Here is a 13,736-nt window from a genome sequence, read left to right on the forward strand (position 1 = left end):
ATGTGCCCTGCATTCATATTGGGGCACGCACACAATGAGAGAGCCTGCTTTGGACAGTGGTATGTCATGTGTGGTAATGACTGGATGCGAACAGGAAACGTAATTATGAGCGTCCCTTATCCTCTACCATCAGATCCCCACCTATGACTATATTGCACAGTGGTCCCTCAACATACGATGGTAATTCGTTCCAAATGAACCATCGTTAGTTGAAACCGTCGTATGTTGAGGGATCTGTGCAATGTAAAGTATAGGAAGTTATACTCACCTGTCCCAGCCGCTTTGGACCATCACCGCTGCCCTGGATGTCGCCCTCCATCTCTGTCCCCGGGGAGTCCCCGCCGCTCCGCACCATCTCTGCTGCCTGGGATCCTCGCTCTTCATTGCCGCCATAACGTCGCTGCGCACACCGCTCCTATTGGATGACGGGACGGCGTGTGTGGCGACGTAATGACGACGAAGGAGAGCAACGGCGATGCAGGGGATTCTGAAGAGGACGGTCCAGAGCGCCGGGGACAGGTGAGTGACCATCACCGGAGCACACGAGGCACCTTAAACGGCTATCCGGCAGCAGCTGAAGCAGTCTGCGCTGTCAGATAGCCGTTTATGCGATGGCCCCGACATACAAAAGCATCGTATGTAGATGCTGCTTTCAACATGCGATGGCCTCTGAGAGGCCATCATGTGTTGAAATTATCGTATGTCGGGGCCATCGTAGGTCGGAGGTCTGACTGAGACTTGCTTTGAAAGAGAGGAGCTACAAGAGAGTTAGGGTGCATGCACACTGCCTTTCTTAAGATACGGGACCGAATGCGGCTGGGGAGAGGGGGGCGGGGCAACCGCACGCTGACGTATGCTGTCCCGTATCTAATGTATTTCAATGAGCAACCGGAGTGAAACGCTGCCTCCGGTTGGCTCCGTTTTGCCCCGTATACGGTTTCCTCCCGACCGGACCTAAAAACACTGTTGACTACGTTCGTAGGTCCGGTCGGGAAACCGTATACGGGCCAAAACGGAGCCAACCGGAGGCAGCGTTTCACTCCGGTCGCTCATTGAAATACATTAGATACGGGACCTCATATGGCAGCGTGCGGTTGACCCGCTCCCTACTCTCCGCCCCCCTCTCCCCAGCCATTTACGGTCCTGTATCTTAAGAAACGTAGTGTGCATGCACCCTTACAAATCTGATATATCTGCTGTGTGGTGAGGAGTGAATATTATAAACTTGTGAATTGGATGGATTTGCTCTGCCTCTAGGGGGAGGGGCGGATTGGACACAGATGTATAAATTACAGCTTGAGACTCATTTTGAGCGTGCTCTGACTGAGACTTGCTTTGAAAGAGAGGGGCTGCAAGAGAGTTAGAAATCTGAGAGTTTGAAAGCAGGAGTTTGATATCGCTGTGAGTGTTACTTTACTTACACTGTAGAGACTTTAACTTAGAAGGTCTACTGAGAATTAATTTTTAATATTTACTGTCTGTTTTTTTCTGTAAATCTGTTAAATCCCCATAAATAGATAGCCTCCATGTTGAAAAATGCAGTCCAATGTATATCCTGTTTAATGTATGCAATCCTTGAACAACAATTTGACGGTGCATATTGTTGTCCGAGATGTGTGCTAGTTGTTCGTTAAGAAGCCCAGATCCTGGATCTAGAGGAGTGACTGGCAACAATGAGAAGCATTGACAACATGGAGAGGAGTCTCCTGCTCACTGAGCAAGTACTCTCTGGGGTAGAGGTGGGGGAGGATAGTGGGACGGAGGTGCAGGACAGTCAGGCAGCTAGCAGGGTTACAGTTAGAAAACGGTAGAGGGAAAAGTGTCAGGGAGGCTAGTCCTGAACTGGCACACCCCAACAAGTTTGCCTGGTTGGCAGATGGGGGGGGATACCATTTTAGAGCTAGCAGTACTGCAGCAAGATACTGCCTCAGACCGCCAGGGGGGTGTCTGCTCCAGTAAGGAAGGGAGGAGGAGTGCAGGACAGGCCAGACAGGTACTGGTAGTCTCAATTATTAGAGGGACAGACAGGGCAATCTATCACAAAGACCGTGATCGCTGATCAGTGTGTTGTCTTCCTGGCGCTCGATTTTGGCACATCGCGGATCGGGTTGACAGGTTGCTGGGTGGGGCTGGAGAGGATCCAGCAGTAATGGTACATATTGGCACCAATGACAAAGTAAAAGGTAGGTCGAGTGTCCTTAAAAACGATTTCAGGGACTTAGGCCGCAAGCTTAAGGCAAGGACCTCCAAGGTAGTATTTTCTGAAATATTACCTGTACCACGAGCCACACCAGAGAGGCAGCGGGAGATCAGGGAGGTAAACAAGTGGCTCAGAAGCTGGTGTGTGAAGGAGGAGTTTGGGTTCATGGAGAACTGGAGACTTCACTGTTGGGTACCGGCTCTACCGTAGGGACGGGCTGCACCTCAATGGGGAGGGTGCAGCTGTGCTTCGGGAGAAGTTGGCTAGAAGGGTGGAGGAGTGTTTAAACTAGGGACTAGGGGGGAGGGAACCTACAACATAGAGGGGGAAGATAGTGTAGATAGAGAGGGGGAATAAGTAATATACCTGGGGTGGAGCTGTGGGAGGGGTTAGAATAGTTAATAGGGATAGGCTTCATAGGAAGAAAAATCATACACCATTGAATTGCATGATGACTAATGCCAGAAGTATGTCCAATAAAACAGAGGAACTGGAGTGGTTGATGTCTGAGGAGAATTATGACATAGTGGGTATAACAGAGACTTGGTTGGACGATAGCTGTTACTGGGCGGTCAACATACAGGGTTATAGTCTATTCAGGAAGGATCGGACAAAACGGAAAGGGGAAGGAGTTTGTCTTTATGTAAAGTCCAGTCTGAAGGCCACACTGAGGGAGGATATTTGGGAGGGAAACGATAATGTGGAGTCATTATGGGTAGAAATATATGGAGATAAAAATAAAAAAATCCTGATAGGGGTTTGCTATAAGCCACCAAACATAATGGAAGAGGCAGAAGATCAATTACTGAGGCAAATAAACAAGGCAGCAAATCAAAATGACGTGATAATAATGGGGGACTTAACCCCTTAAGGACCGGGGGTTTTTCCGTTCTTGCATTTTCGTTTTTTGCTCCTTGCCTTTAAAAAAATCATAACTCTTTCAATTTTGCACCTAAAAATCCATATGATGGCTTATTTTTTGCGCCACCAATTCTACTTTGTAATGACGTCAGTCATTTTGCCCAAAAATCTACGGTGAAACGGAAAAAAAAATCATTGTGCGACAAAATTGGAAAAAAAAACGCCGTTTTGTAACTTTTGGGGGCTTCCGTTTCTACGTAGTACATTTTTCGGTAACAATGACACCTTATCTTTATTCTGTAGGTCCATACCATTAAAATGATACCCTACTTATATAGGTTTGATTTTGTCGGACTTCTGGAAAAAATCATAACTACATGCAGGAAAATTAATACGTTTAAAATTGTCATCTTCTGACCCCTATAACTTTTTTATTTTTCCGTGTATGGGGCGGTATGAGGGCTCATTTTTTGCGCCGTGATCTGAAGTTTTTAACAGTACCATTTTTGCATTGATAGGACTTATTGATATAAAAAGTGACCAAAAATGCACTATTTTGGACTTTGGAATTTTTTTTGCGCGCACGCCATTGACCGAGCGGTTTAAATAATGATATATTTTTATAATTCGGACATTTCCGCACGCAGTTATACCATATATGTTTATTTTTATTTACACTGTGTTTTTTTTTTTTATTGGAAAAGGGGGGTGATTCAAACTTTTAATTGGGGAGGAGTTAAATGATCTTTATTCACTTTTTTTTTTACTTTTTTTTTGCAGTGTTATAGGTCCCATAGGGACCTATAACACTGCACACACTGATCTTCATCATTGATCACTGGTTTCTCATAAGAAACCAGTGATCAACGATTCTGCCGCATGACTGCTCAGGCCTGGATCTCAGGCACTGAGCAGTCATTCGGCGATCGGACAGCGAGGAGGCAGGTAGGGGCCCTCCCGCTGTCCTGTCAGCTGTTCGGGATGCCACGATTAGCCGCGGCTATCCCGAACAGCCCGACTGAGCTAGCCGGCCACTTTCACTTTCAGCCACGCGGCTCAGCTCTGAGCGCGCGGCTAAAGGGTTAATAGCGCGCGGCGCCGCGATCGGTGCTGCGCGCTATTAGAGGCGGGTCCCGGCTTCACTATGACGCCGGGCCCGCCGTGATATGACGCAGGGTTACTGTGTAACCCCGCGTTATATCAGGAGAGCAGGGCCAAGGGCGTATCTGTACGCCCTTGGTCCTTAAGGGGTTAAACTATCCTGATATAAATTGGGAGACTGAGACCTGTGAATCTCATAAAGGAAAAAGGTTTCTGACTACAGCTAAAGACAATTATCTGTCCCAAATGGTGCAGGGCCCGACCAGAGGGGGTGCCCTACTAGACTTAATATTAACCAGCGTACCTGATAGAGTAACTAATGTGCAAGTAGAAGGACACCTGGGAAATAGAGATCATAATATAATACATTATAACTTGTTCTTCAATAAGGGAATCTCTCGAGGGGCTACGAAAACAATGAACTTCAGGAAGGCAAAGTTCGATCAATTCAGAGAAGCCCTTAACAATATAAAATGGGATAATATCCTCGAAAACAAGAATACTGACATTAAATGGGAGACTTTTAAAAATATCTTAAATTTTCACTGTAAGATGTATATACCTTATGGGAATAAAAGGGTTAGAAATAAAAGAAAAGCAATATGGATGAACAAAAATGTTAAGGGGGCAATAAGTGACAAAAATAAAGCGATTTAAATCCAGTATTTGCACAGAAGTAAGACTCGCACCAGGCACTACTGAGTCCAATTATCCAGATAAAGATACGGGATGGCCCTAGCTGCAGTGACCATATACCGTATTTATCGGCGTATAACACACACTTTTTAGGCTAAAATTTTTAGCCTAAAGTCTATCTGCGTGTTATACGCTGATAAGCCGCTGCAGTTCAATGATTTAAAGCGGGCGCTTTAAATCAATGAACTGCAGTGGCTTTACCGGTGCAGAGACCTGCCGTCGGTGCCGGCTTCTCTGCCCCTGGCTGTCCTGGGGTCTAGAGCCCTGCTGCCGGCCCTTCTCTCCCCCTGGCTATCGGTGCCGCTGCCCGTTCTCTCCCCCTGACTATCGGTTCCGGCACCCCATTGCCGGCGTCGATAGCCAGGGGGAGACAAGCGGCCCCGTTGCCTCCCCCATCCCCGGTTGTATAATTACCTGTTGCCGGGGTTGGGTCCGCGCTGCTTCAGGCCTCCGGTGTGTGTCCCCTGCGTCGTTGCTATACACTGCATGGCGCGTCGCATGACGTCAAATATCCTTGGTAAAATGAGGGTGCGTGTTATAGGCCGGTGCGTGGTATACTCCGATAAATACAGTAACTTCAGAGAACAGCAAGGTGGAGGTGCAGACCCGTAGACAGAGACAACTTATAACAGCTTTGTTATTCAGAGTAGAAAGAAGTCGCACTCACCCCATAGCTGCAGTATAACAAGTCTTGTAGTTTATTCACACCGGCAGAGTGGAACAATAAAAGCGGTCACACACGTGGGGAGCGAGAGCAGCCGCTCTCAAGGCAACTAGTTACGCGTCATGGATCGACGCTTCTTCCGGCCAACAAGGTGTACGTCTACCGTCAGAGGTGGGAATGTATTTATGTCCATGAAAAAGGAGGCGTGGTGACCGCAACATTCGTAAAAGTGCACCGTTAACACCATAACCAATTAAAAACATAAGGATACAAAAGATAGTAAAAAATAACCAACTAATCTGGTAGCAGATTCAGAAAAAAGCTGGCAGATCTTGCCTGTCATTCATACCTATCGGCCCCATTGCGTTTAACCGGACAATCCAGAACGCCTCCCTGCGTAGCAGGAAAGTGTGTTTATCCGTGCCGACAGGTATGCTCTCAATTCTCTCCAGTCCGGCAAACGGGAGATCCCTGCTCCCACCGCCATGACATTCAGTCATATGAGCGATGAAGCGAGGAGACCCCTTGCCCGTCCGGAGAGAATAGAGGTGCTCCCTTACACGTGCACATAGCTGTGATTTAGTTTTGCCTATATAGTATCTTCTACAAGGGCATATTACTTTTTTTTTAACCTTAACCAATGATCATCTCCATCCTGACACTTTTTATTGTGTTTTTTAATTACATCTCCAATGGTAGTGGATTTTCTGAATGTAACAATCGTTTTTTCCTTTGCTTCTTCACTCAATTCTTCATCGTTCTCAAAATAATACCAGTTGTCAATAATACTCATTTTTATTATTTGGTTGATGGGTGAGTTAGCAAAGGAAAACACAATGCGTTTATTGTTTTTCTGGTGCTTTTACTTTTTCTCTTTATTTTTTGAAATTAATAGATCTTCTCTATCTCTCGTTTCAGTTTTTTTATAGGCCCACTCTATTATCTCTAGTGGAAAGCCCCTTTCTAATAGTCTTCCTTTCAGCTCTTCTGCCTGTGTTATAAAGGTTTTGTTGTTACTGTTCACTCTCTTTAACCTTAAAGGGGTATTCCAGGCAAAAACTTTTTTTATATGTCAACTGGCTCCGGAAAGTTAAACAGATTTGTAAATTACTTCTATTAAAAAATCTTAATCCTTCCAATAGTTATTAGCTTCTGAAGTTTTCTGTCTAACTGCTCAATGATGATGTCACGTCACAGGAGCTGTGCATGATGGGAGAATATCCCTTGCATAATGGAAGAATATCCCCATAGGAGCTGGACGTGAGTCATCAGAAAGCAGTTAGACAGAAAACAGCAACTCAACTTCAGAAGCTAATAACTATTGGAAGGATTAAGATTTTTTAATAGAAGTAATTTACAAATCTGTTTAACTTTTCGGAACCAGATGATATATATATATATAAAAAAAGTTTTTGCCTGGAATACCCCTTTAAGAACTGGCTATACGGGATATTATCCCTAAACTACCTGGGGTGGGAGCTATTGTAATGGAGTAATGTGTTTTTAGAGATGGTTTTCCTGTATCCTGTTGTCTGTAGCTCACCTTCACTGATACTCAGCCTGACATCTGAAAAATCTATAGAGCGGCCTCCATACACATAGGTAAAAAGCATATTGACAGAATTCTTTTCATTCAGGTAGTAGACGGAGTTCTGGAATTCCTCTTCAGTACCATTCCATACTATTAGGACGTAGTAGACGTACCTGAGAAAATAGACAATTTTACCTATGTATGGATTACTACTAGAAAATATAGATTTTTATTCCAACATAGTAAGGTACCGTATATACTCGAGTATAGGCCGAGTTTTTCAGCACGATTTTTCGTGCTGAAAACACCCCCCTCGGCTTATACTCGAGTGAACTCCCCCACCCGCAGTGGTCTTCAACATGCGGACCTCCAGAGGTTTCAAAACTACAACTCCCAGCAAGCCCGGGCAGCCATCGGCTGTCCGGGCTTGCTGGGAGTTGTAGTTTTGAAACCTCCGGAGGTCCGCAGGTTGAAGACCACTGCGGCCTTCAACATCATCCAGCCCCCTCTCACCCCCTTTAGTTCTGAGTACTCACCTCCGCTCGGCGCTGGTCCGGTCCTGCAGGGCTGTCCGGTAAGGAGGTGGTCCGGTGAGGAGGTGGTCCGGGCTGCTATCTTCACCGGGGAGGCCTCTTCTAAGCGCTTCCGGCCCGGCCTCAGAATAGTCACGTTGCCTTGACAACGACGCAGATACGTCGCTGTCAAGGCAACGGCTCTATTCCGGGCCGGAAGCGTGGAGAAGAGGCGCCCCCGGTGAAGATAGCAGCCCGGACCACCTCCTCACCGGACCACCTCCTTACCGGACAGCCCTGCAGGACCGGACCAGCGCCGAGCGGAGGTGAGTACTCAGAACTAAAGGGGGTGAGAGGGGGCTGGATGATGTTGAAGGCCGCAGTGGTCTTCAACCTGCGGACCTCCGGAGGTTTCAAAACTACAACTCCCAGCAAGCCCGGACAGCCGATGGCTGCCCGGGCTTGCTGGGAGTTGTAGTTTTGAAACCTCTGGAGGTCCGCATGTTGAAGGCCGCAGTGGTCTTCAACCTGCGGACCTCCGGAGGTTTCAAAACTACAACTCCCAGCAAGCCCGGACAGCCGATGGCTGCCCGGGCTTGCTGGGAGTTGTAGTTTTGAAACCTCTGGAGGTCCGCATGTTGAAGGCCGCAGTGGTCTTCAACCTGCGGACCTCCGGAGGTTTCAAAACTACAACTCCCAGCAAGCCCGGACAGCCGATGGCTGCCCGGGCTTGCTGGGAGTTGTAGTTTTGAAACCTCTGGAGGTCCGCATGTTGAAGGCCGCAGTGGTCTTCAACCTGCGGACCTCCGGAGGTTTCAAAACTACAACTCCCAGCAAGCCCGGACAGCCGATGGCTGCCCGGGCTTGCTGGGAGTTGTAGTTTTGAAACCTCTGGAGGTCCGCATGTTGAAGGCCGCAGTGGTCTTCAACCTGCGGACCTCCGGAGGTTTCAAAACTACAACTCCCAGCAAGCCCGGACAGCCGATGGCTGCCCGGGCTTGCTGGGAGTTGTAGTTTTGAAACCTCTGGAGGTCCGCAGGTTGAAGACCACTGAGGGCGAATGATGAGAAGAGGATAATGAAGGGGGGTGGGGGTGTGGGGATGATGAAGGGGGGTGGGGATGATGAAGGGGGGGGGGTGTGGGATGATTACAAGGGGATGATGAAGGGGGGATGTGTGGGATGATAAGGGGATGTGTGGGATGATGACAAGGGGATGATGAAGGGGGGATGTGTGGGATGATGACAAGGGGATGATGAAGGGGGGATGTGTGGGATAAGGGGATGTGTGGGATGATGACAAGGGGATGATGAAGGGGGGATGTGTGGGATAAGGGGATGTGTGGGATGATGACAAGGGGATGATGAAGGGGGGATGTGTGGGATGATGACAAGGGGATGATGAAGGGGGGATGTGTGGGATGATAAGGGGATGTGTGGGATGATGACAAGGGGATGATGAAGGGGGGATGTGTGGGATGATGACAAGGGGATGATGAGGATGTTAATGACGGGTCTGGATGATGACAGGGGGGATGAGGTATTTCCCACCCTAGGCTTATACTCGAGTCAATAACTTTTCCTGGGATTTTGGGTTGAAATTAGGGGTCTCGGCTTATACTCGGGTCGGCTTATACTCGAGTATATACGGTATACATTTGCATAAGTACATGATACAGGTGAGCCCATGGCTGTACCACTGGTCCTCATGCATAAAGTCATTATTCTCAAGAAGAAATCTCAGGGATTCACAAATGAATTCCTTTTTGGCCGATGCTGGGAAATCTACGGGGTTCAGGGAGTTCATTTGTGAATCCCTGAGATTTCTTCTTGAGAATAACGACTTTATGCATGAGGACCAGTGGTACAGGCAAGCCCATGGCACAGCCATGGGCTCGCCTGTATCATGTACTTATGCAAATGCATTCCTTACTATGTTGGAATAAAAATCTATATTTTCTAGTAGTAATCCATACATAGGTAAAATTGTCTATTTTCTCAGGTACGTAGACGACGTCCTAATAGTATGGAATCGTACTGAAGAGGAATTCCAGAACTTCGTCTACTACCTGATTGAAAAGAATTCCGCCAATATGCTATTTACCTATGTGTATGGAGGCCACTCTATTGATTTTTTAGATGTCAGGCTGAGTATCTGTGAAGGTGAGCTACAGGCAACAAGATACAGGAAAACCATCTCTAAAAACACATTACTCCATTACAATAGCTCCCACCCCAGGTATGTTAGGGATAATATCCCGTATAGCCAGTTCTTAAGGTTAAAGAGAGTGAACAGTAACAACAAAACCTTTATAACACAGGCAGAAGAGCTAAAAGGAAGACTATTAGAAAGGGGCTATCCACTAGAGATAATAGAGCGGGCCTATAAAAAAAACAGAAACGAGAGATAGAGAAGATCTATTAATTCCAAAAAATAAAGAGAAAAAGAAAAAGCACCAGAAAAACAATAAATGCAATGGGGGATATGTATCAAAGATTTTACCCCTGTTTTGTGTATATTTTTGTGCAAAATTTTGTGCAAGCCCTTTTTTTTGCACATTTTTTTGCGCACGTTTTGGAAGAGCATGTCCTCCAGATGTGACCGAATCGGGGTACCTTGGAGTGACATCTATAGTACACATGGATTTATTAACTGCGTACTTTTCCTTTCCACCAAAAATTTTGCCGCAAGAGCAGTTTTTTTTGCGCAAATATAAGCCATCTTCGACTTAACGTAGCAAGATGCTCTAAATCATCTATTCTACTTTCCAAAGAGTGGATTGAGGAGATTGCTATATTTACCCGCAATTTATGAAGCTCATTGCGCTTGATTGAGAAATTTAGCGCTTCTGCGCATAATTTAGAATTCAGAAAAAGGGGTAAACTGCTTCTACCATACACAAATATTGATACATTTCCCCCATTGTGTCTTCCTTTGCTAACTCACCCATCAACCAAATAATAAAAAAGAGTATTATTGACAACTGGTATTATTTTGAGAACGATGAAGAATTGAGTGAAGAAGCAAAGGAAAAACTGATTGTTACATTCAGAAAATCCACTACCATTGGAGATGTAATTAGAAAACACAATAAAAAATGTCAGGATGGAGATGATCATTGGTTAAAAAAAGTAACACCAAAAGGAAACTTCCCATGCAAGAATTGCAAATTTTGCCAATATAACTTGTCAAAAAGGAACTTCATGGTTGGAGGTGTTAATATTTTTGTAAACCAATTGATCACCTGTAAGTCAACTTACATTGTGTACTGTTTAATATGCCCTTGTAGAAGATACTATATAGGCAAAACTAAACGACAGCTATGTGCACGTGTAAGGGAGCACCTCTATTCTCCCCGGACGGGCAAGGGGTCTCCTCGCTTCATCGCTCATATGACTGAATGTCATGGCGGTGGGAGCAGGGATCTCCCGTTTGCCGGACTGGAGAGAATTGAGAGCGTACCTGTCGGCACGGATAAACACACCTTCCTGCTACGTAGGGAGGCGTTCTGGATTGTCCAGTTAAACGCAATGGGGCCGACAGGTATGAATGACAGGCAAGATCTGTCAGTTTTTTTGTGAATCTGCTACCAGATTAGGTGGTTATTTTTTTACTATCTTTTGTATCATTATGTTTTTAATTGGTTATGGTGTTAACAGTGCACTTTTACGAATGTTGCGGTCACCACGCCCCCTTTTTCATGGACATAAATACATTCCCACCTCTGAGAGGCCATAATATGTTGAAATGATTGTATGTCGGGGCCATCGTAGGTCAGGGGGTCACTGTAATCGCAGAGCCAGAGGTGGCTTTGCACATTGCTGTGCTTACTGCAGACGCTCCGATCGCTTGGTTTCTCCCTGCACTATTGTGCATTTGTCTCGCCGTCCCTTTGCTACTGTGATTGCACCATAAGCTCTTACAGGTAGTAGCATCTCAGTGACAGGGGGCGGTATGTTGTGGGAGATCTAAGTCATGTGGAGGATGGCGAGACACATGCACTCGCAGGAATGGTGGTGTGTGCTTGTGCCTGTACAGTAATCAAAACTTTTGTGGACCAGTGGATCCATTGTCCAGTGTTTTTGAGAATGACAGGTACACTTTAAGACAAAAAGATGCACTGATTTAATGGGAAGTGGCTCATAGAACACTGGACAGAGCCTGTATGCCAGCAAATGGAGGTTGTGCGGTTTCAGAGGCTGTGCAGCTACATACCAGGGAATGTACAGCTTCCATCCACTGCAATGCAGGATCTGTACTCTACCACGTGTATCAGGCCTAATAGCAATTTCCATTATAGTGCGCTCAGTGCAAACCTCTGAAGCAGCAGTATGCTTGTCCCATAATCACCATCTACAAACAAAACATGTAGGATACTTACTCAAGCACTTCGTCTTTCCATTTTAAGGATATCCCCGCATATTTTTCAACTGGCTGCAACAGACTGTTATCCAGAACATCCCCGGGGGCTTCTCTGTTCCAGACGGCTACCACCTTTTCTGACTTGTTCCACATGTGAAAGCAGAATAAAAACATTGGCACAATGACTGTCACAGCAAAGCACAGCCTTCTGTTGGCCCGCATTCTGCAAACAAAGAGATACAAATGGTAAATATTTTTGTAGATGAATTAAAAAAGAAAATAAACAACAACCGAATGGGGGGCGTATCTAGAACGAGGGGAGCTACCCAGCCTTAAATAACAACTACAAAAATTCCAAACAAAGACCAATGCTGAAACAGCTGCACACCCAGGATAAATAGAATGAAAAGGTAACACATTTTATTGAACATACAAAAAGTACAATATCAGCAGAAAAGACACAAAAGATAAAAACACTTAAAAAAGCAAATGTGCAAAATATAAGATATCAATAAAGCATAATTGATACGAATACAAATAAAAATAGAATACAATACAATACAAATAAAGAAAACAAAATAACAATATTAGTGCACTGTTCTGGAAGAGAGACCTGCAGATGGAATCACATAAAATAAAGACCAGCTAAACTCAAAAATAAAAAATCTGCATAATCATAGGTAATAACAGTGTTTGATAGACAAGAGTAGCTAGTACAAGACTGTGCAACAAAGGGGGAATAGCCAGGCAAAGGAGAACGGGAGGAACAATGAAGCTGGTTAGCCCATGTCCATGAGAAACCCCACGCGTTCCGTCAGTACATGTGACTTCCTCAGGGGTGTAGAGGTGTTTAAGATCATCGTGTCTTATATATCGTATGGATCAAACAAATACCTGTCAGGTGTGGATACCAAATACAGCTCCATGCTGGTGGCTTGGCGGGCTTCTGCCTCTACATGATCTGACGTATAGGTCAGAGTTCACTGTATTGTCAGCATGCACAGCGCGCCAGCACAGCTATTTCCTCTATATTCATTCATGTATCACGGAGAAAGGCAAGTCATGTAAAAGGGGTCACATGATCACATGGTCCCATGGTTCAGCTGTTCACATGGTTAAACAGGTCAGATGATTGCTACAGACGTCAAACAGTATGGCATCAATGTTTGTACATATCACAAGTATCACTGCAAGCGCCATACCTTCCCATATCCAATACGCCATATGCCTTTCTATATAGGATGTATAATGAAACAGGGCAAGTCACGTGTTCAAAGATCACATTATCCCTGTAGATATTAGCAAGTCATGTGTAACGGCGCCCAGCTCACCTGATTAGCATATATACCCGCCTACACCATGACACCTGCATCACATGATCGCCGCAAAAATAAGCAGTAGCTTAAAGGGACCCCTACCTATTACTAGCACCCCTAAAAAGTGATAGTGATGAAAAATAATTATAAAGACATGCAATGCACCAAATTAATATCCACCTATATATAAATATGAAAATATAAATCAAAACGTGCAATATTCACAACACTCCGTTAAAAATTGGAGATATTAAACCCCTTATCATATATAGGCTTGATACAAACAAGTACATTTAGTTACATGATCCTGCCTAATATCGATATCTATTGAAACTATGAAGTAGAGAAAAATGAAATAAAAATAAAATTACGAAAGAACTATAATATAATGAGAGCCTTATTTAATATGAATTCCCTCCTAAATATATACAGACGCAATAACAATACATATATGAATGTCAAAATGACAGCCCGCCAAGTCACATACCACACT

At 45.1% G+C, this 13,736-nt stretch overlaps 1 protein-coding gene across 2 annotated transcripts in view; it reads right to left on the reverse strand.

Moving 5' to 3' along the window:
- Positions 1-13,736, reverse strand: part of B4GALNT1 (beta-1,4-N-acetyl-galactosaminyltransferase 1) — a 188,743-nt gene that overhangs the window by 87,889 nt on the left and 87,118 nt on the right. For both annotated transcript variants that reach the window (XM_056562590.1, XM_056562589.1), the window contains exon 2: positions 11,947-12,150. In XM_056562590.1, coding sequence (XP_056418565.1) covers positions 11,947-12,149 — 203 coding nt within the window. In that variant the 5' untranslated portion in view covers position 12,150. The remainder of the gene's footprint in view (positions 1-11,946; positions 12,151-13,736) is intronic.

The sequence above is a fragment of the Hyla sarda genome, chromosome 2 (genome assembly GCF_029499605.1).
Source record: "Hyla sarda isolate aHylSar1 chromosome 2, aHylSar1.hap1, whole genome shotgun sequence".
Classification (NCBI taxonomy): domain Eukaryota; kingdom Metazoa; phylum Chordata; class Amphibia; order Anura; family Hylidae; genus Hyla; species Hyla sarda.